This window comes from Stenella coeruleoalba, assembly GCF_951394435.1.
Source record: "Stenella coeruleoalba genome assembly, chromosome: 13".
NCBI classification, from domain to species: Eukaryota; Metazoa; Chordata; class Mammalia; order Artiodactyla; family Delphinidae; genus Stenella; species Stenella coeruleoalba.
Genome location: NC_137159.1, coordinates 32,831,851 through 32,859,747, shown reverse-complemented (window position 1 = coordinate 32,859,747; position 27,897 = coordinate 32,831,851). Strand labels below are relative to the sequence as shown.

Genomic DNA, 27,897 nt, shown 5'->3' with positions numbered 1-27,897 from the left:
TGGCGCAGTGGTTAAGAATCCACCTGCCAATGCAGGGGACACAGGTTTAATCCCTAGTCCGGGAAGATCCCACACGCCACGGAGCCACTAAGCCCATGAGCCACAACGGCTGAGCCTGCGTTCTAGAGCCCATGCTCTGCAACAAGAGAAGACACGGCAACGAGAAGCCCGTGCACTGCAACAAAGAGTAGCCCCCGCTCTCCGCAGCTAGAGATAGCCCGCGCGTAGCAACGAAGACCCAACGCAGCCAAAAATAAAATAAATAAATTTATAAATAAAAAAAAGAATCAAAACTTCTACAGATTTCAAAAACAAAATTTATTCACAAAATATATTAGAAAGTTTGACAAAAAAACAAGGCTACAAAAGCCCCACAATCTTATACATCTCAAACAACATAACCACAATCAACAACCAGAAAGTCTCAGGAATTCAACTCCTGTTTTTTAAGTTAAAAAAGAGGTCTCTGTCAATCATAGTATTTCATTTTATGAGTTAAATGGTCGAGACCAATGGCCTAAATCTTGGCTGATCATGTCATTTTGGTATTTTATAAAGTAATGTTCTTTACAGAGATTTACTGACACTGAAATGTCTCAAAGTGTATTTATTTATGAAGGTTAATTCACAATAGTCTTACCAAGGCAAACTATTTTAAACCAAATTAAGTCACTGCTACGAAACTGTAAACTCTAAAATGCAACACAAGTATTACTACAGAATATGGAACTTTGGGGATGCAAAATGAATTTAAAATAATTAAATATAGAAAACTTTCAACTTTTTACTAGAAATAGAGGGGAAAGGAACAGAGTTGGCGCTGGAGACTCTGGTGCCCCCATGTGCAACAGCAAACCACCATCCAGTCCGGTCACTGGACACACCATGTGGCCTTCACCCGGAGGGATGCTGGCCCAGAGGTTTGCATCTGGGTCCTTTTTTCATCAGTCAAATCCCACTTTGTTCAATGAGAATCAGAGGATCCCAGAACGTAGTCTAAATTCTCTGAGTGTTGCTTTGGAAGGTTTCAAGTCCAAAGTCTTCAGATCAAATTTTGTTGAGTTTTGTAACAATCAGTACTCTTACCATTTGATCAAATGAACTACAGATGCACAGACCCCTCTTATCTGGACTCCAGTCCAAACTTGAAATGGGCTGGGTAGACAATGTAACATTCTGCAGAAGGCTGACCGAACCTGCAACTCCCATCTCTACACCCTCGGAATCTTTCTTTGACCGCTGAATTGGGTATTCGCTGAAAACAAGATCAAAGTGGTAAGAGGAGATAAGTCTTAGCATCCGTCATTTTATTCTTATACATATACTCCAATAACTATTTTTATTTCTCACTTGACTACTGGAACTGATAAATACTTAAGGCATCTTTCTAATAATGAGTTGTATGGAAATAAGGAGACAATATTTCAACCTCAATCCCAGCCCCCCAAAGTCTCATAAAGAAGCATTCGATCTACTAAAAACGTTTAAACATCATTTCTGTTCAGCATGAGTAGGTATCTTTTCTTTTACTATGAAAGTCCTAGGTTGATCTAGCATTCTTTAATAAATTGACTTGGTGCTCTAGACGTCATTGCCTCAAAAAAGAAAACAGTGATTCCTAGAACATTTGATTTTCTATCAGCTGAAAATATAAATTTATAAAATGATAAGGGCTGAAGGGTAACAGCTCATAACTATGACTTGGTCTAGATTTGAGAGAGGGAAAAATGGAACACCCCTCCCCCATGGAGGGATACAGGGGTATTCCTCCTCAGAAGGTCTTTTAAAGCCTGTTAGGTATCAACTATGATACTACCTTTATTTCAAAAGTGCTAATAAAGACCAAGACTTTAAAAGGCATGAAGCAACTCAGAAGCAGAACAGAAACAGAAGTAGTGATAAGCAGATAACATTCTATTCTTTCTTCCTCACAGACCCTACACCTTCTTTTGATTTTTTTTTTTTTTTTTTTTTTTTTTTTTTGCGGTACTTGGGCCTCTCACTGTCGTGGCCTCTCCCATTGCGGAGCACAGGCTCCAGACGCGCAGGCTCAGCGGCCATGGCTCACGGGCCCGGCCGCTCCGTGGCATGTGGGATCTTCCCGGACCGGGGCACGAACCCGTGTTCCCTGCATTGGCAGGCGGACTCTCAACCACTGCGCCACCAGGGAAGCTCCTTTTGATTTTTAAAAGGAATAACACATTCAGACGGATAAACAGGTTACAGAACATTTTTCATGTCTCTTGGCAGAGGCTGCAGTTATTTAGTATTTAAAAGATAACATCAAGATTTTTTTTCTAATCCTCCATATCATCTATTAAAGTTTTAAGAGCTCACTGAAAACTAACTGGAAACTGGCAGAAGGGCTCCTGTACAACCAGGGCTGCAAGAGAGATACACAGGTAAGTGGGAAGGGAAGAAAAGCGATCAGGTCAGGACCTGTGCCCCTGGGAGGGGACTCAGGAAAAGGGAGAATACACAGGCAGACGCCCACCCTGGGGAGTGACTGATGAGAGCTACAGATCGGGCGCCCCCAGTCCCCAGATCCTACGTTGGGGAGACCAGCCCCCTTGGCTGGTTGGAGGGCCGCTGGGACCAACAGGAAGGCTGTCAGAAGCCCAGGCTCTGTTCGTGAGGAGTGTCCACATGCTGGCTTGCCCCCAAGGCAGGGCGGAAAGGTCTGCCCTAGTGGCTGCTGGATTTCCCACAACTGCCTTGGCGTGTGCCCCAGCCCAAGACAAGCGAACACACCAGCCCCACTGACTCCACGGCACAGCATGGCACAGGATCTGGGGCAGCTATGATCAGGGAAAAGACTCGATCTTGGAACTCAGAGGCGAGCGCCCCAGGGCGGAGGCCGGTGGGGCAGCAGTGCCTCTTGCTGGCTCTTCACTCAAGCAGCACACCAGAAGCGGCCTGTACCTCTAATGGCGGCCGCTGCCCCACACAGCTCACCCCTCCCGACACAGGCCAAGAGTCTACACAGGCCCCTGCCGCCCTGCAGTGTGGCTCCACAACAGCGTGGGGCAGAGGGGGCTGGGGACAGTGCTCAGCTGTGAGGGACAAAGGGGACTTGCACCCGTGGATACACCTGAACAGAGCAAGGGAAAACAACTGTGGGCGCCTACACAGGCAGCGCATTAGAGACAGCTTGGACCTTGGTCCGTGGCCAACACAAGCCGAGAGCCCGCACGGGCCGCACCTGCTTCAGCACCTTCCCACTCCAGGGCAAGGGTGCCGGTGGAGGAAAAAACACACTTAAAGAGCATAAAGCTAGCTTGGGCCGACCCTCCTGGCTTCTGTTCCAGCAACTTGGGATCAGATCCCTACCCTGATAGGGCAACAATGGCCACTGAACAGAGGGGACATCCCACCTCATACGTGGCTCCAGCTCTAGCCCCTCCATCTCCAGCTACATCTCCGACCAGGGTGATAGCTGCCAGCACACCCCAAAGATGTAACTTGCGTCCACGTCAAATCCAGCTCTCTCACCAAAGAGCCTCCCATATGAGAACACCCCTTTAAGACTTAAATAAGTAACTATTTCAACTAAATTCATAGAGGCAGAGAAAGTTAAGCGAAATGAAAAGGCGGAGGAACTGCACTCAACTGAAAAGGCAAGAGAAAACCCCTGAAAAAATAAATAATGAAACAAATAATTTACCAGATAAAGAATTCAAAGCACTAGTAATAAAAATGTTAACTGAATTAGGGAAAAGAATAGATGTACACGTGAAAATTTTAACAAAGAACTAGAAAACATAAAAAGACCCAATCAGGGACTTCCCTGGTGGCACAGTGGTTAAGAATCCACTGGCCAATGCAGGGGACACGGGTTTGATCCCTGGTCCGGGAAGATCCCACATGCCGTGCAGCAACTAAGCCCGTGAGCCACAACTACTGAACCTGTGCTCTACAGCCCGTGCTCCGCAACAAGAGAAGCCACCACAATGAGAAGCCTGTGCGCAGCAACAAACGCGCAATGCAGCAAAAAAAAAAAAAAAAAAAGACCCAATCAGAAATTAAGAACTCAATAGGTGAAAAAAAAAATACAAGAAGGAATGAATAGCAGTAAGTGATACAAAAGAACACATAAATGATCTGGAAAATAGGATAATGAAAATCACCCAATTAGAAGAGCAAAAAGAAAAACAAATCTTAAAAAATGAAAACAGGGACTTCCCTGGTGGCACAGTGGTTAAGAATCCGCTTGCCAATGCAGGGGACACGGGTTCAAGCCCTGGTCCGGGAGGACCCCACATGCCGCGGAGCAACGAAGCCCATGCGCCACAACTACTAAGCCTGTGCTCTAGAGCCCATGAGCCACAACTACTGAAGCCCGCATGCCTAGAGCCCATGCTCCGCAACAAGAGAAGCCACCGCAACGAGAAGCCCGCGCACCACAACAAAGAGTAGCCCCCGCTCACCACAACTAGAGAAAGCCCACGTGCAGCAATGAAGACCCAATGCAGCCAAAAATAAATAAATAAAATAAATAAATTTATTTAAAATAAATGAAAACAGTTTAAGAGATCTCTGGGATAACATTAAGTATACAAACATTCTAAAGGCAGCAAGAGAAAAACAAAAAGCCATATACAAGGGAATCCCCATAAGGCTATCAGCTAATTTTTCTGCAGAAACTTTGCAGGTCAGAAGGGAGTGGCATGATATATTCAAAGTTCTGCAAGGGAAAATTCTGCAACCTAGGATACTCTACCCAGCAAGATTATCATTTAGAATAGAAGGAGAGATAAAAAAACTTCTCAGACAAGGAAAAACTAAAAGAGTTCAATACTAAATCTACCTTAAAAGAAATGTTAAAGGGTCTTTTCTAAGTGGAAAAGAAGAAAGAATCTATAGGAAAGAGAAAAGCCCACTGGAAAAGGCAAATATATAGTAAGGGCTGACGCTCAAACGCAATGACAAGGCTTTTCCTGGAGACCAATTAGGGTCCTCATGCTCTGTGTCCATTCTATCATAGTGATGTTACCTGAACTTGGGCAAGTCAATTATCAGGAACCGAAAATAAGAATTTCAACCCTCTTCCTTTCTTCTAGAGGTACTGCTCTAATGGCTGAATTATAATATTTCACAAAAGCCTTTGGTCAAAGTTTTCCTATTTTTTAAAAAAACTAGCAAAAAGCATGATTTCAAATATATGAAAAGAATTGTTCATAAGCTACTCTAATATATGGAAGATGTCACTAAAATACATATTTGGTGTGTCAAAAGAATGTTAATATTTACAAAGTATAAAATAAGTATATGAGTAAAAAAAAGGCTTAGAGAGTAATGCTTATGTAATACCATGAAATTTAAAATCATATCAAAATGAACCAAGTCAAAGGAGGAAAAACAGACAAAAAGTTTAATCGAATCCTACTTTACACCCACAAGTAACTTAAAAAGGAGCACTGTGCACTGGTAGGAACTTACTACTTCCAGAGGTGCAGGCTGCCGGCGCCTCCCGCTGTCAGGAAGAGCTCTCTGTTCTGTGGTAGGTGTCGGACCTGCCACACAGTCGATTTATGAGCCTGAACAGAATGAGAGGCACACAAGTGGTTTATAAGTTTATATGATAAAGAAAGACTATCCTACACAGAGAACAGATTTGTGGTTGCCAAGGGAGAAGAGGGGTGAGGGAGGGATGGATTGGGAGCTTGGGATTAGCAGATGCAAACTATTATATACAGGATGGTAAACAACAAGGTCCTACTTGTATTGCGCAGGGAACTATATTCAATATCCTGTGATAAACCATAATGGAAAAGAATGTGAAAAATAATGTATACATATGTTAACTGAATCACCTTGCTGTACAGCAGAAATTAACACAACATTGTAAATCAACTACACTTCAATAAAATAGAGGAAAAAAAGACCATCCTAGAAGAGAAGCCTGTAAAAAAAAAAGATTTTTACCTCTATCACTTCAACAACAATTTCAACAGCTTCTATCACTTCAATTATAGTTACTATTATAAAAGTTAACTATTTTCTGGCACTTCTCTTTATAATGGCTACAGAGAGTTACAGGGGCTCATCAGGAATTAGGAAAAGAACCATTCCTCTTTACTGCTTTACAAAACAAAGTTCTGCTGGATTAAAAAGAAAGATTATCAGATTAAAAGTCTTAACATTTAACCTTATAGTATCATACAAATTACACAAATAATTTAAATATCTCTAGCTCACTCTAAGGAGGAAAAAAGCCTCAAAATACAAAGAAATACTTCTTCCTAAAGGGAAAGAAAGGATAGATTGAACTTCTTTTTAATAGACTTTATTTTTTTAGAGCAGTTTTATGGTCACAGCAAAACTGAGTGGAAAGTACTGAGAGTTCCCATAAACAGAATGAATTTTAATGTAAAGCTCTCAGAGTCTTACCTTCAATTTACACTATTTGACTTGTCTAGTCTTCAAAATAAGTACCGGGAGGACTTATAGACGGTGTTTATGGTTATAATAAGCCCAGGCCTTTATCAGTCATATTAAACAAAAGGATAGAAATGGCAACTGGATGAAGGTTAACAGCTTGTAAATCAATCCTAATAATGCTACATTCACTGTGGAGAATTTAACAAGACAGGGAGAGGGAGAGAGAGAGAGGGAAGGAGGGAGGAAGGAAAGACTTCTGCTTTACAGAAGCAATGAGACCAGCCAACTTGAGCTAAGCCACACATAAGACACTTTGCATTTTAGTTGATGATCAGTCTTGACATTTGATTTTAAGTCTTTTAAGAGAATTACCATTAGCAGAGAAAAACACATATCTCAAAATGCACACTTTAAGTGTGTGAGAGTCCTCAAGTGATTAGGTTCAAGCTGTTAAACCTTAATTTGTTTTGTAGCTTAAACTTCTCTTTTTCTCCTGGAAGTTGATAAAAAGCAAAAAGAGGGGAAATGACTTGTTAAAATATACCAGTCATGTATTTGACAGATTTAGCAATTACTGGATTAACTAAACGTAACAAAAAAATTTTGGAGACACACTATAATTTCCCGTTAATGAGAAATGTGTTGCACTCGTATTTGGAACAATTTAGTAAGTGCTTTATGTTGTGGACAGATACTTCTGAAATGACAAAGGCAAACAATATTATAGTGTATAGTTAGTTATCTTAAGAATATAGTTCATCAGGCAGTAACAGTAACTTACATGCAATAATAATTATTTTAATAATGAAATAAGACAAAATAGGAAGGTCTGGGAAGTACTACTGACTCCACGACATAGGGAAAGGGAGCAAGGGAGTGAATTTTTATTTCCTGAGCAACTTACATATTTTAATCTTATGGAAACTACAAATCTATAACTGATTTTTCTTTATTTTTATATTCAAGAAAGCTCAGAGTGACATTTCCAACCCATCTCTTGCAAGTGACAGGATGTTTCAGCACGAATTTTATGCAATGCCCTTACTCCAGACATCAACTTCAGTTTTTTAAACCAGTGTTTTCCATTTGTGCAGCTTTCTTCATCAATTTTTCTAATGTTGTAATACCAAATGTTTCCCTCTAAGCTACCTAAAATACTATTGGGAACAAGGCAAAGTATGCATATATGTATGTATGAATAAATAAATTTGTATTTACATTGCTACTATGTACCAATCACAGTGATTTGCACTTTAAATAATCTCATTTAATATATCAAACTGGAATATAAAAATAAAATGTGATGAAATGACATAATGTATATATGTTGATATACTTTGCAAAGTATATAATTAGTATTGAATATATATTGGCATATACCTAAAAGTATATAATTAGGTATTAATACAAATATATATTTATTAGGAAACACCAGGCTAGGTTTTGTTGACCAAATTCCTAAACCAGCTAGTTTTCTTGCGATTGCTCCTAAACTACAAAATAAGAGTCATTACCAACTGAGGCCTTTATTATAATCAAGAAGTCTAGCAGAGAGTGGCACAACACTGTAAATCAACTACACTTCAATAATAATTAAAAAAAAGTCTAAAATTGACAAACTTTAGAAAAGTACTCTTTGCACAGAAAAGCTTGTCAAGATCCTGCAATATATTAAAAATAGCTCCCTTCATATAAAAACCTGGAAGGAACTTGGTGACTAATTCTATTTATCGTCTAAAACAAGCTATAGCGAATATTCCTCTTCATAGAAAGACATTTCCCTCGTATTTACCTTTTCTGAAACAGAAGCAAAACCTTTGGTTGGATGCTGTGTTCTCATGTCAAAAACATGAAACTTTCCTTCCAGAGACGTAGCTACTAACTTATTCATACTTATGTCTTTTCTGTCAAACTCCAAGCTACATACCTGAAAATAGAGAATATTTATTGGTGATCATTCATTTAATAATGATTAATTCAAGAGGTTCTTTCAAACTAAGTAAAACAACTTTAACATTATCAGTTCATGTGAAAGCATTTTAAACAATCACTTTACCTTTGAATCCATATATCAAATACTTGTAACTATAAAAATCTCTTCTTGGTTAATAAGATCCACAAAATCATCTAGGGTACCCTGTTCTCGTGGGTACATTTGAAAAGCCATAATTTAGCTTTTTACTGTTATTATGTAATTATTTTATAAAGTTAAGTCAAGGCTGACTAGAGAAAACAGGAGGGAACCACATTCTTCACTAAAGATGTACAACCTGGGAACCAAAAACCTGAAAGTACTTGGGAGGCTATTACAAGTTCAAGCTTCCTGATGTTAGCAGGCCTCTTACTAGGTCATTTTAATACCACACTGCATGGTCCACAGGAGTCCACAGATGGACCACAGGCGTAGTGACTCACCTGGTACATCACACCACATCTGGGTGTGTGTTCACTTTCTGATGAGAGCATCCCTGATTTTTATCAGACCCTCCAAGGTTAAGCCCCAAAAGGTTAAAACCATACATGCACAGAGGGGTTTTACTGAAATGAGTTATTAGAGGAGCTTTCCTTTTGTAGTAGTTCAGGGTGGGTAAAAACACATTCAGAGAATCTGGAAAGAATCCAAATGTACATTACCCCATTTTTTATATTTGCCTCCCACCGTAAAGACATATTTCTGAGATCAAACAGCTTGATATCTCCGTTGTCATAGCCAGCACACACTACACGTTCCTCTTGATTGTAAGCACTGCCTGGAAATCAAAACACAACATTTCAGACCTTCATAAATGCTCACATGAAGACTGCTAAAAAAAAACTTACGAAACTACACAGATAACTTGTATCAAATCAGGTGAAGAAATCACATTAGGTAGAATCTCATTTTATTAACCCTGACAGGACATCAAGATTATTAATTTGGTATCTAATATTGTTTACAAGAAAGAGCTCATTCATTGAGATTGTACACTCAAGGGATACATAAAAGTGTTTATTGGATTTCAAATTCTCTCTATTCTCTATTTGCAAAGACTAACAGTTCAAATGGTAGTAGGATTTGGTAGAATAAATACAGCTAGGCTTCCATTGCTTTCTTTGGCAGTAACTATATTTGAATGCCAACAGAAACTACTTTAAACTTATTTATATTTTGCAAAATGTTGTTCTGGTGTTATCTCGTCTTTGCAAGGAAACCTCAGATAAGCTGTGGTGCACTGTGATGTATTTTTAGTTGTATGGATGACTGCACCCAAAGTAAATCTATAATCTGCAGTGAAACACATCCTGCTCGGATCCAGGGATTTTTTTTTCCAGAGTACCTCTTGCTGAGGAAAATGTGTTAGGTGAGAGGGAAGCCCCTGTTAACTGTGCCAGGCTCTGTGGGCATCTTAACCCAATGCCTTTGTTCTCTGCTGCTTGCAACTCCCTTTTTCTTATAAACTCCAGCCCTGCATTTCCACTGTAGGCTCCACCGAGATGACACGACAGCATCTGAAACTCATGATGTCTGAAACTGACCTCACCATCTTCCTTTACAAACCATCATATCCTCTGTGGCACTTCTTCAATTAATAACATCATTCACCCTACATTCAGCCTCAAAATTCAGTCACCTCGGAAATAATCCTTCCCCTTGTTCCTCATCTCAAAAAACCTGCCAAATTTTATTTCTTTTGCCACAATATTATCTTCTGAATCGACCCGCTCTGCTCCCTTCTTATTGCATCTAACCTACGTGTTTCCTGGAATATTGCAAAGAGCTTCGGAACTCATATTCCCTCTGCCACTCACCTCTCTCCCCTACATGACACCAGTTCAGTTTTCCTAAAGCTCTGATCACATCTCATCCTTGCAAAAGCCTCCAAAGGTTTACCACTACCTCCAGACCATCGAAACACCTCTGGCCATGGCCCTGTGCCATCTTTAAGGCTATTCCTACCACCATTCCTTCTCTGTACTTTCCTCCCAATGCTTGCAATCCCCTCCCAATTTCAGTGGTTCAAATGCTACATATCCTTGGTCTGAGGTTAGTATGTTCTTCCTCTCCAGTTATCACTCCCTTGGGATTCCTTCTGCATTTATCCATGCTTCTGTGACCTTTTATCACTCCTACCTCATACTATAATTCATGTAGATAGCATGCCCTCTTTATTAAAATTACAAGCTTCTTGAGGCAAGAATATGAGTCTGTTTCACCTTTGTATGACCACAGCTATGCACATACTTGGCATTTACAAAAACAAACAAAAAATGGTCAAATCAATGGATAAATGTTCTTTCTTTAAATTTAATGTCCTACATTTAAAATGGAACTTACGTCCCTTAGATCAATGATAAAAAGCCTTTAATGGACCCAAAGTTAATTACTTTTTAATTACTACATATATTTTTATATGATGATTCTAAACACTAACTCTGAAATTTCTGCACAAGTGTGCATGTCTTCAGTTTATATTATTGCTTGTAATATATATACACACAGAGTAATTTTAATATACACACACAATGAAATCTCCTCTCAATTTCAGTGGTAATTTATTTTTAAAATCGGAAATCTTTCCTCTGATTAAATAACAATTCAATTTAAAAATAACATAAAAAGCTAAACAGTTCACATATATCATTTAATCTCACTTTTATGTCTGTTAACTACACTGGATTATATAAGAAAATAAAGGTTTAAAATGAAATATGGCCCATATCCTTTCTTCCTTTTTTTTTTAAAATCTTTGGCTGCACTGTGTGGCATGTAGGATCTTAGTTCATGGACCAGGGGATCAAACCTGTGCCCCCTGCACTGGGAGGGCAGAGTCTTAACCACGGGACCACCAGAGAAGTCCCGGCCCATATCCTTTAGTAGCAAAAATGATTGTACTTTTGGTGCTCAGTAAGAGATACAAGGGCAAACATCAATTAGTCCTACAAGATCAATATTCATTTTAAGTATATTACTAGAGGAACATGGCTAACAACTTTATAAGAAATAATTCTGTAATGGCATAACTATTTTCTAGAAAATAAACATACTCTGTACATAGTAAAATGTAGGATTTGTTAGGTTACCATTCGCATCTGAGGCTCTACTTAGTTTCACTAATGGCATTTGGTTCTAAACTAGGTCAATATTATCAAGTTAAACAGAAGTACACAATAATAGCAAATATTTTTGAGCACTTAATATCTAAGCACTTTACATGTACTAACTGAATCCTCACAACAACACTATTATTTGTTACTTGCATTTTATAAATGAAGCAAGCAAAAAACAGAGAAGCTTGATAACCTGCCCCAGGACACACAACCAATAAATAGCACAGTGAGGATTCAAACCTAGGCCCCAGAGGCTGCCATTAAACACCATGTCTATTTGCCTCAATAAACTGTCAGATAATCCACAAAACAGACTATAAAGAGGCTATTAGGACTTTCTTGAAGCACTGTCCTTTTTACCATCTGATACTTCAAATGCAAGGGTACTTTAGTAATTTACCAAATGCCACCGTCCAACAGTCTCTCTTGTTTTCTCCTTGTACAGGTTCCATATTAGCAACAGGATCATCTTTTTGCCTTGGGTCCCACACCTTCACGGTTCCTGACATTAAAAAAAGTGAGTTGGCAAAATTCAATAGTGAATGATGACATTTCCTTCTGCATTCTCTTCATACGGCTTCCTATGTACATGAAGATATTATAGATGTTATAGTATCTGAAAAATATTCACATTCTTCTGACTTCCAATTGGGCAAGTTGCACTTAATATCAGAGATATAACCCACATGTTACTGCCTGATTTGGTTTCCGATTAATAGATACACACAAAAGCCAACAACTGTTCCTAAGTCATCATCAACAAGGTATGATTGACAAGGCAAACACAAATGTTATGTAATTCAAATCATGTCTCACTTTCTTGGTTTAAGACTAAAACAAATGTAGTATTTATTTAGAATAAAGCCGGCGTCATTTTAATGCTTTTTCCTTACTACTCATATAATCATTGCCATTTTTCCTATGCAGATGAATAAAGTAATTTTTACGTCTACGATTTCTTATTTGGAGTTTTAGAATACCATTTCATATACAATTAAGTTTAATTTCCCCGTGGCAATAAAGAAGAAAGAGGAGTTAATAAAAGTAACAAATAATTCTTCTCAATTTAATTTCAACTCCCTCATTTTAATGCAAATTACACGATAACTAACTAGCTAGTGTCACTAACTTTGAGAAACACAAAGACATAATAAAGTGGCTAAAAGGCGTAAGTGAGAACAGGAAAAGGGTAAAAAAATTATTAAAAAACGATACTAAATCCAGGAAAAGGGAAGATATTCCACTAGACTTATCAGGGATAAAATAAAGTTGGTCATTAAAAAGGCTGCTTCAAGGAGAAATAAATTTCCTACAAATGTGATGAGTTACATCATTCTACAGGGTTCATACAAATTGATAACATTTATATTAAGTCTGTAACAGTTAAATGAGAAAAGAACACAAATAGACAATTCACAAAGCAAAATTAACTAATAAACAAATATAGAAAGAAGTTAACACAAGTCGGAATGGAATACCATTTTATCTCTAAAATTAGGGGGGGAAAAAGGAAATCAATGCTGGTAGGGTAGACTGGAAATCTACCTCACCTACTGTAGCTGATAAGGTAAACAGGTACTTTGGAAAGTTTGACAATTTTTTTAAATCATAAAGTATGATTATTCCAAAAGAGCTATATACATGATAATCTTCTCTTCATTATTTTAAAGTCACTCTCCCAAAATAAACAAAAACTTAAAGCAAATCGAATGCTCATTAACAGGGGCATGGCTAAGGACACTGTGACACATCCACAGGATGGAATATTATGAAGTCATTAAAATGATAATTATGAAAACCACATGGAAACAGCAATATTTACCTAAGGACAAAACATTAAATAAATAAGATACAAAATCGTATTTACACTGATAATACATGTAAAATTGTATCTATGACTGGAAAGGAAAATAAATCTAATAGTTATGCTGGTGTAGCAGACTGTTATTTTTCCTTCTATATTCCACACTGTTTCTATGATTGGAAAAAAAATACCTGATTTCTAAAACACAGCTGCTCTTGAGAAACTATTAGAAAATTAAATTCCACTTTTCTTTGGAAACAATTTCCTCATGGTCTTGAGCAGCCACTAAAAAACTAGCTGAACCAACTAGGGTACCAAATCACTTACATATCCCTTGTGAAGCAACAAAAATTCTGACTCTGTTACATTCAGAACAGCTCAGGACACCGAAAGACCTTCCCTTGTTCGTCACTGCAGGCGGGAAAAGCAGAGTTGGAGCTCTTGGAGCTTTCTACAATGCTCAGCGGAAAGACCACAGAACTGCAGTGTTCAAGCAGCTGTCAATATGACCATTTTCACAAGTACTAATTCTGCTTTGCAAAGAAAGAAAAAAGCTGCCACCCACAGTATATCATCAGCTGCCTCAAAAACCTGTAGAGACATTTTAAATCCTCAAGGTTCAGAGGAAACTATGGTTGTTAATAGTTGAACTAGCTCAAAACTAAAATAGTAAGTGCTATGCCTCTAACTTGAAATACCCCCGAAGTCTGAAACAACTGAGGGATATGCAATCAAACCTGCCTATCAAAAAAGTAGAATGTTAGCTTTAGGGGATCAAGGATTGAGGAAGATTTCCACATAGAATATACTGTTGCACAGAGACTTACCTAAAAATAAAAAAAGTAAAATACACAGCATATTCTGACTTACCGTCTCGGCTGCCGGTCACAATTTCAGGTGCCCCTTCCCCGATTCCGAGTCCACCTACACCATCTATAGTATTTATAATTTCTTTATGGCCCTGTACAGAATATACTGGGATCTCTGGAGCTTCCAAATTCCTAAACAACAGAACACAGCTTCTTACTTACACATGCCCCAAATGTTTAGTATACTACTCAAATTTAAGAATGCATGCCATATTGAGATTTTTGTTTAAAAATAAGGGTTTTGCAGTTAAGGTAATTTACACACTTACGTCCACATTTTCCTCTCCACTTTAGCTTCTTTCAAGGCCTCAATGAGAGTTGTCATCATTCAACTTGGAATTCTAAATCCTGAGCCCACTTTCCTCAGTGGTCCTCAAAGATGATCGATCTAGGACCTCTGCACATGAATTACCACGTATGCTTGTTAATAAATGCAGATTCACGGGCTCCTCCCCAGACATAACGAATAAGTATCTCTGGGATGGGGCCCCAAATCTGCTGACTTTCTGGTACACTGAGGTCTGATAATCACTGCTTTAAATACAGAGTAAATGCAAAGTGATTTAGAATATTTCCAAAGTAGTCTTGGTAGTTTGATCTTGGGATCTTCTGAGAGATTAAAATATGAGCAGTGTTTACTTTGTATACCTTTCTTCCTTAATAATATATTATTTTCTCACTGAGTTCCACACTGATTTTCAACTAGGTATGTTTTTCAGTTTATCATCATGCTGGTCACAATAAATATTATAGTCAAACTGGATGAAGTTTGTCTAATTCTAGGTTAGTTACGTGAAGGGAATGCAGGAAAGTACCCACTCCTATGTGTGTCTGAAGACTACACTACAGGGCTGGGTGAGTGGCTGAAGTAGGTTATGCTAATACACCCTTCTCTTGCCTCCCAGCCCTTGCCCCCGCTCTTCTGCTTTTCTACTGGAGCCTCCTTCCACATTTCTTTTTAACAAGTCAGTTTTTAACAACTTATATTTCTTCTTTTTTAATGAACGTAGCTCTTCATGACACGTAATCCCAATTTATTACTGGGCCCAGATTTATCAGTAAAATCTTGCAAATCAAAATTTGAGAAGTTCAACCTAGTTTAGAGTTGATGTTTATCTTTGTGGCGTAATTGTGAAAGCATCAAGAGACTAAACAGGACTGAGGTTCTATTTAAAAGAACTGTTTCCACAGACTTTGAAACATCACTTCTTTTAACATGAAATTATGACTCACCAATGAAAATAAAGCAGTAATACGTGCACTAGACTAGGAAGCTCTATTAGGGAGATAGTCAACCGTTATATTTGTTGCATATTCTTGTGTTGAAATATATTTATTTTAAAAAATAATACTCAGACTGGTCTCTCTCCCAAGTTCTTTGAAAGTTTATGACAGAGCAGGTAAAAACTAATGCATTCTAATAAATGCTAACTTAATTATTAAGTAGTTAAAGCAAGGGAAATTAAAATAGCTTCATTCTATGTTATATTATGACTCTAAGACAGATAAATATATCAATGTAATTTAATTACAAATAGCAAATTCTAAGTTAGAATCAAGAAAGGTCAGAATAGAAAACATAATGTAGGGAAGACAGCTCCTCTAGAACATTACTGTATACTTTACATGATTAAGAGATATTGCTGAAAAGTAATTACAGAGGAATTTCAATTTATTCAACTCTAATTTAAATATGAGGAAATAACTCTAGGTAAAACACGAAAATTAAAAGCACTTGGGGGATTTCCCTGGTTGCGCAGTGGTTGAGAATCCACCTGCCAATGCAGGGGACACGGGTTCGAGCCCTGGTCTGGGAAGATCCCACATGCCGCAGAGCAACTAAGTTGCTCCGAGTGCCGCAACTACTGAGCCTGCGCACCGAGTGCCGCAACTACTGAGCCTGCGCACCTAGAGCCAGTGCTCCGCAACGAGAGAAGCCAACTTAATGAGAAGCCCGTGCACCGCAACGAAGAGCAGCCCCCCGTCTGCCTCAACTAGAGAAAGCCTGCGCACAGCAACAAACACCCAATGCAGCCAAAAATAAATACATTTATTAAAAAAAGAACATTACAAAAGCATTTGGCACACTTGTGATTTTGCTCATTCGAAACAGGTTTATCTTGATTTACTCAACAGATGTGTTCCTAAAAACTTGTACTCAGCTAAAGCATTAAAAGAAAAAGTTTTAATGAATTGAGAGTTCTATGTTAAAAAATTAAAACATACAAAAATACAGTGTTTCATTCTGTAATGCCAAGTATCTTTTAAAAATGTAAATGATATCTAATGTTTTAGTGTTATACACGAGCATTTTTATATACTGTATCCTTCATGGTGGAGGGGAAGAGCCCTTTATTTACAAATATGGATCTTAAATGCTAGCACCAAACAGCACGTGTGGAAATAAATATTAAAAACATTATCTGAAATAGCTAAAGAAAAATAGGTTAGTATTTTAAAATGGATATTGAACATGAAATCTAAAAATATATATGAGGTAACTGTCATATTCTCATAAATAGTTAAAATTTAACAAAAAACATTTCAAAGTTAGAATTCTTTCAGAGGAAGAGTAACACAACTATCAAAAAAATTGCTTATCTCATGTCTTAACACTGATGAAATAATCTTACCATATATGAAGGTTTCCAGCAAAATCTCCAGTAGCTAAGTATCTCTGCTGTAAAGATGTGGCACCAAATGTTCCACATTTAATGGGTTTGGCCTTTTCAATCTTGATGTAAGGGAAAGAGAGAGGATACATTATTTATGTAAGCAGCTATCCATAATCCACGATATTTATGGCTCTATTATGGGAATTAAATAAGGCACAATAAAAAAGGCAATTAAAACGTTTTCTGATTTTAAAAAATGATCATGCTTTTCCTTTAGTCATTTTTGTATAGTTTAAAAGTACAAGCAGACCTCAGAGATATTGCAAGTTCGGTTCCAGAACACCACAATGAAGCAAATGTTGCAATAAAGCAGGTCACATGACTTTTTAAGTTTCTCAGTGCATGTAAAAGTTATGTTTATTCTATACTGTAGCCGTGCAACAGCATTATGTCTAAAAAGACAATGTACATACCTTAAATAAAAAATACTTTATTGCTAAAAAATGCTAACCACTTTCTTTGCTCATCCATTAAGAAGCAACTCCTTATCCATTAATGTTCTCTCATAAGATTGCAGCAATTCAGTCACATCTTCAGGCTCCATTTCTAATTCTAGTTCTCTTGCTATTTCTACCACAACTGCAATTACTTCCTCCACTGAAGTCCTGAACCCCTCAAGGTCATCCATGAGGGTTGGAATCAACTTCTTTCAAACTCCTGTCCATGTTGAAATTCTGACCTCTTTCCATGAATCACTAACGTTCTTAATGGCATTTAGAATGGTGAATCCTTTCCAGAAGGTTTTCAATTTACTTTGTCCAGATCCATCAGAGGAATCATTAGCTATGGCAGCTATAGCCTTACGAAATGTATTTCTTAAATAATAAGACTTGAAAGTTGGAATTACTCCTTAATCCATGGGCTGCAAAATGGATGTTGTGCCAGCAGGCATGAAAATAATGTTAACCTCATGGGTACATCTCTATCAGAGCTCTTGGGTGACCAGGTGAATTGTCAATGAGCAGTAGTATTTTGAAAGGCATTTTTTTCCTGAGCAGTAGGTCTCAACAGTGGGCTTAAAATACTCAGTAAAATATGTTGTAAACAGATGTGCTGTTATCCAGGCTTTATTATCCCATTTATAAAGCACAGCCAGAATAGATTTAGCATAATTCTTAAAGGCACTACGATTTTCAGAATGGTCAATGAGCACTGGCTTAAAATTAGAGTCACCAGCTGTATTAGCCCCTAACAAGAAAGTCAGCTTGTCCTCTGAAGCCAGGCATTGCCTTCTTCTTTCTAGCTATGCAAGTCCTACTTGGCACCTTTTTCCAATAGAATGCTGCTTCATCTGCACTGAAAATCTGTTGTTTAGTGTGCCCTCCCTCATGAATTATCTCAGCTAGACCTTCTGGATAACTTGCTGTAGATTCTACATCAGCACTAGCTGCTTCATCTTGTACTTTTATGTTATGGAGACATTCGTGTGTTCACCGGAGAACTTTTAACTTCCTTCGAGGACTTTTCCTTTGCGTTCACAACTTGGCTAACTGTTTGGTGAAAGAGGCCCAGCTTTTGGCCTATATCGGCTTTCAACATGCCTTCCTCCCTGAGCTTAAACATTCTTAGTTTTTGATTTAAAGTGAGAGACCTATGACTCTTCCTTTCACCTGAACACTTAGAGGCCGTTGAGGGGCTAATTTCAATATTGTTGTGTCTCAGGGAATAAGGAGCCCAAGGAGAAGGAGAGGGAGAGGGACGGGGAAAGGCCAGTCAGTGGAGCAGTCAGAACACATACAACATTTACCAATTAAGTCTGCAGTCTTGTCGGGGTGTGATTCGTGGCACCCCAAAACAATTACAACAGTAACATCAAAGATCACTGATCACAGATCACCAGAACAAATATATTGTGAGAATTACCAAAATGTGACACAGACACAAAGTGAGCAAGTGCTATTGGAAAAATGGCGTCGATAGACTTGGTCAACACAGGGTTACCAAAACCCCGCAATTTGTAAAAAATGTAGTATCTGCGAATGCAATAAAGAGAAGTGCAATAAAAGGAGGTATGCCTGTATGTCCAAAGGATGAGTGTTGCCTTTCCTCTCACCTCGCTAATGAGACATTCAAATGCTGGCACCTCTAACACCTTCACTGGTTTGCAAATATGCAGATTTCAGCATTTAATGTGGTATTCTTCTTTAAGATCCTCAAAGAATAAGGACAAAATGAAGGTATTATTCTTTCCAAGTGACTAAAGAAACAAAAATGCTTATGCGTCTCTTATAGTTTTCCCTGAAAAACCCTATAAACTGAGAATGGTTATGTCCTCTGAGACCCCTTCAGCACACAGAGATTTGTACACCTGTGTGCACCAAAGGCACTGCTATCAGCATGGATTAGCCAATCTTTTGAGGTTTCTTTAATTTGAAAGGCTATTGGGAGTTCCCTGGCAGTCCAGGGGTTAGGACTCTGCGCTTTCACTGCCGAGGGCCCGGGTCCAAACCCTGGTGGAGGAAGTAAGATTCTACAAGCCACACAGTGCGACCAAAAAACAAAAACAAAACTATTGCTCCAAGTATTATATATAACAATTGACCCTTGAACAGCACAGGAGTTAATCCACATATAACTTATAGTCAGCCCTCTGTATCCGAGGTTCCTCTGCAACCGTGGATTCAACCAGCCTTGAACTGTGTAGTACTGTAGTATTTACTCTTAAAAAATACCTGAGTATAAGTGACCCGTGCAGTTCAAACCCATGCTGTACAAGGATCAACTGTAATCACATCAGTAAAACAACCACATGCAAACTCCACCTGCCCAAGTCACTGAATCAGTCAGTCTCTCTTGGAGTCTACCTGTCCGGCTGCCTTGGCCCCCGGAAACTCTAGGCAATATGGAATTGAGGGCTGCCCCACACCACACTCTAGATGTATAATAGCACCTTCCACTTACTGTCAGCCTCAACAGGGCAAAACAATTTCTCTTAGTTTCTTACAATCTTTTTTTTTAATTTTTAATTAATTTATTTTTTTTATTCCTAACATTCACAGAAGTAATACGTGTTCCCTATAGAAATTCAAACAAAACTGTGGAATCTAGAAAAATGGTACAGATGAACCGGTTTGCAAGGCAGAAATAGAGACACAGATGTAGAGAACAAACATATGGACACCAAGGGGGGAAAGAGAGCAGGGGGGAGATGGGAGATTGGGATTGACATATATAAGAACCTGGTATATAAAATAAATAAATAAATAAAATGAAAAAAAAATTCAAACAAAACCAAAGACTGAAGGATGAAAAGTGAGTTTCCCTTCGACATGCCTCAGAAGTAATCCCCATTCTTCTAGACCCTTTTCTACACATTGACAACCACATATGGATTTGTTTTAATATGCAGAGGGTCATAATATAGTGTTCGTTAACTTGATGTTTTTTCACTTAGCAGTATATCCGGATGAACTTTTTTCCCCTCCACAGAGTTCTCCAGTTTCTAGGGCACCTCCTCTTGTAACCCTTCAGTTGCTGAGCCCATCTTCAACCCCCCACCCCACCAGGGTGGGTCCGACTCACATACTTTGTGAAAATAATTTCCCCGCCACTTTCAATGTTTGGTTGGGCATTTCCACATAGGATATACATAGCAATTTTCAAAGAAGAAAATAAAATTCACGTAACACAAACTATAACTGAACTTTTCCTTCATGATTCAAAAGACATCAACATATGCTCCAGGGCTTTGGAAACTCCCACCTTGCTGAGCTTTATCACTGTTTGGGATCTGGATAAATTAGCAGTTACTATGTAGCCTGGTCTAAAATAAAGCATTCACAGCCTCCTTGGAATTGCCCAGTAAACTTTGATTAAATTGTGTTTAATCAGTCGCCTATAATAACACGGTTATAAAAGACCGTATTGATGAGAAGCACAAAACCACAGAATGTTATTTTTCTCCTTTTTAATATAGGTGGTCCAAGAGAGCATCAGTTATTCACTACACCAGAAAACTGATATTCATTTATTTCAGCTATTTTTCCAATTTTATGAAAAACCTATCTCACAATGGGGCAGCATGGAGATCAAAATCTTGTCAATTTAACAAAGCAGACAGTTTCCAACTCCAAATCACTTATGTTCTCCTCACCATCCCCTCCCCCAAATAAAAGTACCTGAAATAACATATTAATAGTGATATAGCGGACTTCCCTAGTGGCGCAGTGGTTAAGAATCTGCCTGCCAATGCAGGGGACACAGGTTTGATCCCTAGTCCGGGAAGATCCCACATGCCGCAGAGCAACTAAGCCTGTGCGCCACAACTACTGAGCCTGCGCTCTACAGCCCGTGAGCCACAACTACTGAGCCCACGTGCCACAACTACTGAAGCCCATTGCCTAGAGCCCGTGCTCCGCCACAAGAGAAGCCACCGCAATGAGAAGCCCACGCACCGCAATAAAGAGTAGCCCCCGCTCACCGCAACTAGAGAAAGCCGGCACGTAACAATGAAGAGCCAACACAGCCAAAAATAATTTTTTTAAAAAAGGAAAGCTTTGCTTAAAAAAAAAAAAAGTAGTGATATAGCTAATCATTCTTAATTAATTAATTAATCACTGTAGCTAATCACCTAATCACACTATTAGAACACACTTTTTTTTGGCTAAACTAATTCAGACTTCCAACTGAGGCCAACTGATAAAATAGCTACCCACCCCTTCCTCCCATTTGTTTCCCCCAGCACCAAGTCACTGATAATGGCTCCCATGATCTAAGGCAGAGGGTGAAGACAGGCCTCTCAGGCAAGAAACAGCTGGGCCCTGATGGACAGGAATATGCTTCCAGGGATTCGGGTATTAAGAGCTGCAGGAGGGCTTGCACCATACACTGATATAACTCTCTGGGAAAATTCTTCCCCAAGTAGCCCTGGGAAGACTGGTCACCCATTTTCTTCTCTTCCACCAGCTAGAGCATTCTGCTTCCTGTAATTCCACTGCTATCCCCGGGAGCCTCTGATCGGATCTCTATTCTTCTTAGGCCATGGAACAGATAAAAGTTGACCCCTACTTTTCAGTCCCTACAGTAAGCACACAGTTCTAAGAGTTTACTGCTGCTAATAAAAAATTGGGAAGCAAAAGCTTTCCTGTTATGGCTTTACCTAACTTTTGCCTTTAGGCCCTTTGGAATAGAGAAACCATGCAACTGGAACCACTGATCTTCCAGTACCAACATAAATTCTCTTTCTCTCTCTCTCTCTCACACACACACACAGCTAATGGATATGTTTTACTCAAATTTAGGTTTTCTTCAGTAATTTTTTTAGCTTGTCTATTAGGAAATACTAGCTAATAAAAACCAATAAGAAAACCTGGAAATGAGGATTAAAAATTTTATGTATGGTTACTTCTTGTGATCTAAAGATCAGAGTATGTATAATATAGTCAGATTTTTCTACTGGGAAAACCCTTCCTTGTGCAGAGATGGAACTGATAATTGCAATATTTCATGGTGTTCTAAAAACAGCACCATAATGTCCAGATGTTCTGACACCTGAACACATCTGAGAATTCCACCTTAGGAGAAACCAAACTGGGAACCATTCCATTACATGATGGGCCCTATACTAGTTTCACATTTGTCATCGCAGATTCTAAAAGTGGGTTTTATTGCAAATACAATGAATGAAATGAAACAACATGTATCTACATTTAGAGGCACAGACTCACAAGAGTAGTACAAAGGCCTGTGGTATATAAAATGTACAAAGCCCTTTGAAGTCTGACCTTGCCTGTCTCTTTGACCTCATTTCCTGTTTCTCCCCTTCCACACTCCAGCCACACGTGCGGCTTTTTGTTCTTCAGATTCACTGAAGTCATTTCTACCTCAGGGAATTTGCATTTACTGTTCCCACTGCCCCGACTGCTCTTCCCTCAGGTCATCATGTCCTCTCCCAACTCAGATTTCAGTTTAAATGTTACCACCTCTAAGAGGCCTTCCCTACCCTTCCAAATCTGAAGTGAAACCCCCAAATCACTATCACTTGCCCTCTTTAATCTTCATTTCACTTATCAACAAAATTCTTGTATTCATTCAATTACCTATCTCCTCCCTTTCTAGAATGAGTACCAGGGGAATGGGGCCGTGCCCAACTTGTTCAACATGTAGATGGTGCTCAACATTTGTTAAATGAAAGTATAAATGAACATGGATTAATCGCTCAGTCCTAGCGCTGGGGAGAGAGAAACCACTGCCAGAGGTCATGTTCCTATTTCTCCCACCATGTTTTCACCGGACAGACTGTACAGTTTCCGGTGTTGTTTATATGCAATAATGAAAATGGCATCCATACAGGGAACACTAATGTATCAGACACTATTCTGGATGCTCTTCTGTACTAGACCATCCTTTCTCTTTCTAACACATGCAACTGCAAACTAAGTGTTTGAGACACCCCTTTCCAGATGAGGGACAGGCTTGGAGGACTAAGTGACTTGCCCAAGGTCCCCAGAGCCAAGTAGATTCCAAGCTCCTTCTACTAAACTACGTTGTCTCCAGGCCTGTATGTAAATCAATTAAATAAACATTTTCTTATGTAGTCCCCATTCTGTCAACCTGAGTCATCAGAAGTACCAAAGAAATGTTCCAATCCTGAACTAGACTGGTGAAGTAAATGAGGCCTGAATTAAACCTACTTTCAGATTTGTGTCCTTTGGTTTTACCTTCATTCATGTCTTTATTTTTTTTTACATCTTTATTGGAGTATAATTGCTTTACAATGGTGTGTTAGTTTCTGCTTTATAACAAAGTGAATCAGTTATACATATACATATGTTCCCATATCTCTTCCCTCTTGCGTCTCCCTCCCTCCCACCCTCCCTATCCCACCCCTCCAGGCGATCACAAAGCACTGAGCTGACCTCCCTGTGCTATGCGGCTGCTTCCCCCTAGCTATCTACCTTACGTTTGGTAGTGTATACATGTCTTTATAAAATACAAATATATGGTATTCATGCTTCCCTGATTCATCCTTAAATCAAATCTCTTTTATCCTTGTATACTTATATCAAAGATTTATAGGTACTAGTGGTCTGTTCTGCAAGAATCAAATTAAACTCAAAATATAGAAAGCTACTGAAAAATAAACTCAAATGTATAAGCATCTTGTCATCTGCACTGCAGCGAGGGCTGCACTTTGCTCAGAAAGGCTGAGCTATGCTGGCAAGTGGACTTAAAAAAGCAGAGGTGTTTGCTCTTTCCTTAGACATTCATGGAAATCATAATAGTAGCTAAATTAAGAGGACACTGGAATGAAGCTAATTTTTTTTATAGTTCATAAAAGGGCCCCCTCCCTGTCCCTGTTAAATCTTTTACCTTTGGAAAAGGAAAGATGCAAAGAATTCAGCAAACACTTAAAACTTTTCTTGTTGGAAAACTGGGTAAAAAAAATAAAGATCTATTTTGCGAAATTTGTCCCACAAAGAAAATTAGTATATATTAACTTTTGCCATATGATACTGAAAATGACCATCAGTGATGAGCATATTTGACCTAGCTGTTGGTTCTCTTTGCTCTAATAAGTTAACCTGACTAAGGAAGCCCAGGATCCATAATTCCCAGCAGAGCTATTTTTGTTCTGTCTGTGGGTGGGTCTAGTACAGCTTGTCAGTGTCTCCTCCGCCACATCCTGGCACCACTTAATTAACGTTAAAAGGTTTAGTCACCCAAATGTTAACAAGCAGTGAACTCTGCTGCACAGGGACTAAAAAAGCAGAACTTTATTAGCCTATTACTAATTTTTAAAGTGTAACTAACCCCAACTGTGATTCCACTTTGCAAGGCCACCCCTAGTCCTTTGGGCCAATTAGAAAAACAGGTGCCCGCTATGGGCTGAGGGAAGTCTCACACACGCAAGGCTTGATGAGAGACAGAGATGGATTACAGCTCTCTCTTGAACCCTTGGCCAGACACCTGTGTGCACTTCAACAAACTGCTTAACCATATATGAAGGCCCTGCCTTCACTCCCTATCTATCTGCTTAGTAACAAGATAAGGAGGCACCAACAAATACCCATTTGCTTCCTTCATTTTATCTTGGACAAGACTTGAATTCTACAAGGATATAATCAAGTATGGTTCCTAATATTTTAACAAATAATTCATCTAGCCCAATGATAGTCAACCCTAGTACTTATTAGAATCACCTGGTGGAAGTTTAAAAAATACCGATGCAAAAAAAACAAAACAAAAAATCGATGTCCAGGACTCACTCTAGTCTAGAGGCGAGAGTCCCAGTGCATCAGAATTTCTAGGGGTGGGACCAAGGCACGAATATTTTAAAACACACAGACAGACACACAGACAGACACACACACACACACACACACACACACACACACCACAATAGCAGCAATACACATTCGGGTGATCCTGATGCACAGTAAGAGTTGAGAATCACTGAGATTGTATTTAACATATATTCTTTCCACTGCATCATCACAGCTAAATACAATGTAAGCTCTCAAATTTGTTTGTGCATTTGTTTTATCCTCTCTTTAGACAGTAGGTTCTTTAGGAGGAGGGACTCACCTTTCAAATATCTTTGGTTCTTCTTTAGCGTAGTACCTTGAAATGACAGGTTCTCAATGGACAGTTTATGGTAGAAAAAGAGAAGAGCCAAAGGATATAGGCAAAAATATAAAAAGTGGTTACTCCTAGTGTTGAGATGGGTGACATTACTTTTCTCCTTTTTCCTATCTATATTTTTGGTATATTCTATCATGAACACACATTACTTTCATTAAAAAGCAAAGTTATTAAAAAAAAAAACCTGCTAGAATCTTCCAGAATCTCTAGAATAGACAAAGAGCACTGTTTCTCTTTACATAACAAGTGTATTCCTGAAATGTACCCAAGTCATACAGCCTTATAAAAAGAAGTCAGCAGTCTATAGATACTCTCTGGTTAAGCTTTGACTAGTATTTGTTCCTAATAATTCACTTTTCTTTCTGCAATTCCAATGTTTCCTATTTGTTCCAACTCCTGACCCCAAGTGATTAATGATCATCAATAAACCAATATTTAAATGTCCCAAGTTATATTTTTTTACAGACATAAATTTACTCATTCTTTTAACAAGTAATTTATTGAGCGGCTGCTTCTTACATAACACATTAAAGAAAGAACTACTGTCCTTACTCTCCGGGAGCTTACAATCTAATTAGAGATACATGGGATAGAATGATATATTTCTGGCACAGATAATAAGTACCATAGGAATGCAATGTAAAGAAAAGTTACTTTGTGTTGACTGGGGACTAAGTGATGAACAACATAAGGAAAGGTAGAAAAGAACAAGCCATGTTTAGGAGTAGAGTGCCTGGCTAGAGAAGACAAACTGAACAAGAAAAGTGGCATTCATAGAAATTTAAAGTGGGATGAGCCTTATGTACCTTCGAATGTAATCCTTCCTATTGCAAGTGTATTCACCCTTTACCTACCAGTTTAAGCCCTAAAAGCCGTAACTCCTCCAAGCAGATTCTCTCCATAGCTTTTGGTCCCTGGAGTTACAGACTTCCCTGCAGTCTATTAGGACTCTAAACATCTGAGTATGACTGATCTTTTTTTTTTTTCAGGCAACCCAAATAAAGACATTTAAAAAACTGTAAACAGGTATAAAAGTGTTATTTAATATAGTTATTCTCCAATTCTTTCACTAGTAATCTTTTACAAAACTTGTAAACCTGATCGTGCCACACCCTGCTTAAAGCCCTTCAGTGATGTCCCATTTTTCTTACAAAGAAAGGCATAAATCTTTTAAATGACCTACAGCTCTTGCAATGTCTGGTCCCTGCTTACTACTCTTTTTGTTTCTGAAGGAGATAAATGTGTCACCTATCGCTGAGCTGCTTCCTCTGGAGCTATCCTCTACTCCTAATTTGGCCTAGTTAGCTTCTACTCAACCCAAATCTGTTTTTTTGTTTTTGCTTACTCTCAAAGAACCGTGTTCCTTTAGGTTAGAGAATTCATCTCGGTTTGTGTTTTATGTATTATTGGTTTGATTCTTTAACTGATTCTCTCTCTCACTAGAAAATAAAGTCCATGATATCGGGGACGTTGTCATTTACATGCCTGAGAATACCAGGCAATCAGCTGATACTTGTTGAATGAATAATTGTTGTTAGATTGTCTCCTCCGATTACATAGCAGGCAGTCCAGTGCCTGCTTTGGCTCTGCTTGTCTGAAAAAGCATTTTACTAACTTGTACCTATTAAGAGACTCTCCACAAACAACTGCGCGCTGCCCAGAAAGGCCTCGAATTTAAACAGGAAGTCGTTACGTCACTTCCACGGGGTGGCTGGAGGAAGGGACCCGCGGCGCGCGGATGAACTAGCCCGACGAGAATTCAAGTCTCCAACCAAAGCGTTTTGCCTCTGAAGTATTCCTCAATCTCGGTCAGCTTAGCTTCTCCCGCGCTGCTCGAGCGGAGCTCTGGGGGGACGCTGAGCAAACGCTTTGGCCAAAAGGAATACAGACTCCCCCCCCCGACCCCCAAGATCCGCACTCTCCCCCCAACGGCAGTCCCAGATCTTGGAACTGGGCAGTCTCGAGCCGGCACCTACCTCCCGAAGCAGCTTTAGGTCCCCCTGCTGGATCTCATACAGCTGAATGACGCCGGTGCCGCGTGCGAAGTTGCCCATGGTCACAAATTTGGCGCTGCAGGGCACCCACTTACAGTCAAACACCGTGTAATTGAGGCCCTTCTGGATATGGGTGATGATCTGAGGCTTCTCGAAGGCCGACATGGTCCAGCCGATTGATTTCGCCTCCGCCAACAGGCACACTGCCGACAAACCCTGACAAAACACTAACCTGGAAACCAGACTCCAAACGTCAAGAATAGTTTGTCCCTCCCGCTTGCCGTACGCGCCCGCAGACGCCCTAGCAAGTTGGTTTTAGGTGTCTCAGATAATGCCGGATGCTCTACTGAAGGCACAGAAGATTTTTCTTCACCAACAACACAGACTTGTTTATGCCTTTACCTTCTACCTTTAGTACATATACAGGTTAGAGATTACAAAAATTTTGGCTGCGAGCGGCGGGGCAGAGGGCGACCATAAGAATCAGTCATATTTTAGGACAG

The 27,897-nt window shown here is 39.1% G+C and overlaps 1 protein-coding gene across 1 annotated transcript; it reads right to left on the bottom strand.

The window, feature by feature from the left end:
* On the bottom strand, positions 1-27,730 carry DNAAF10 (dynein axonemal assembly factor 10). The gene is made up of 8 exons (XM_079941064.1): positions 27,377-27,730; positions 16,776-16,876; positions 14,144-14,274; positions 11,870-11,971; positions 9,016-9,131; positions 8,174-8,308; positions 5,440-5,537; positions 1-1,255 (listed from the first exon to the last, which is right to left on the bottom strand). The coding sequence occupies exons 1-8, from the start codon at positions 27,557-27,559 to the stop codon at positions 1,048-1,050; spliced, it is 1,074 nt and encodes a 357-aa protein (XP_079797190.1). The 5' UTR covers positions 27,560-27,730; the 3' UTR covers positions 1-1,047.
* Between the last annotated feature and the right edge of the window lie 167 nt (positions 27,731-27,897).

What these genes read in the sequence shown, in the direction of transcription:
- DNAAF10 (XM_079941064.1), bottom strand. Translation starts at nt 27,559, where the DNA reads ATGTCGGCCTTCGAGAAGCCTCAGATCATCACCCATATCCAGAAGGGC. An exon ending in ACCTAAAGCTGCTTCGGGAG is followed by an intron (nt 16,877 to 27,376) that starts GTAGGTGCCGGC and finishes CCTTACATCAAG; the next exon opens with ATTGAAAAGGCCAAACCCAT. An exon ending in TTGCTTCTGTTTCAGAAAAG is followed by an intron (nt 5,538 to 8,173) that starts GTAAATACGAGG and finishes CATTCTGTTCAG; the next exon opens with GCTCATAAATCGACTGTGTG.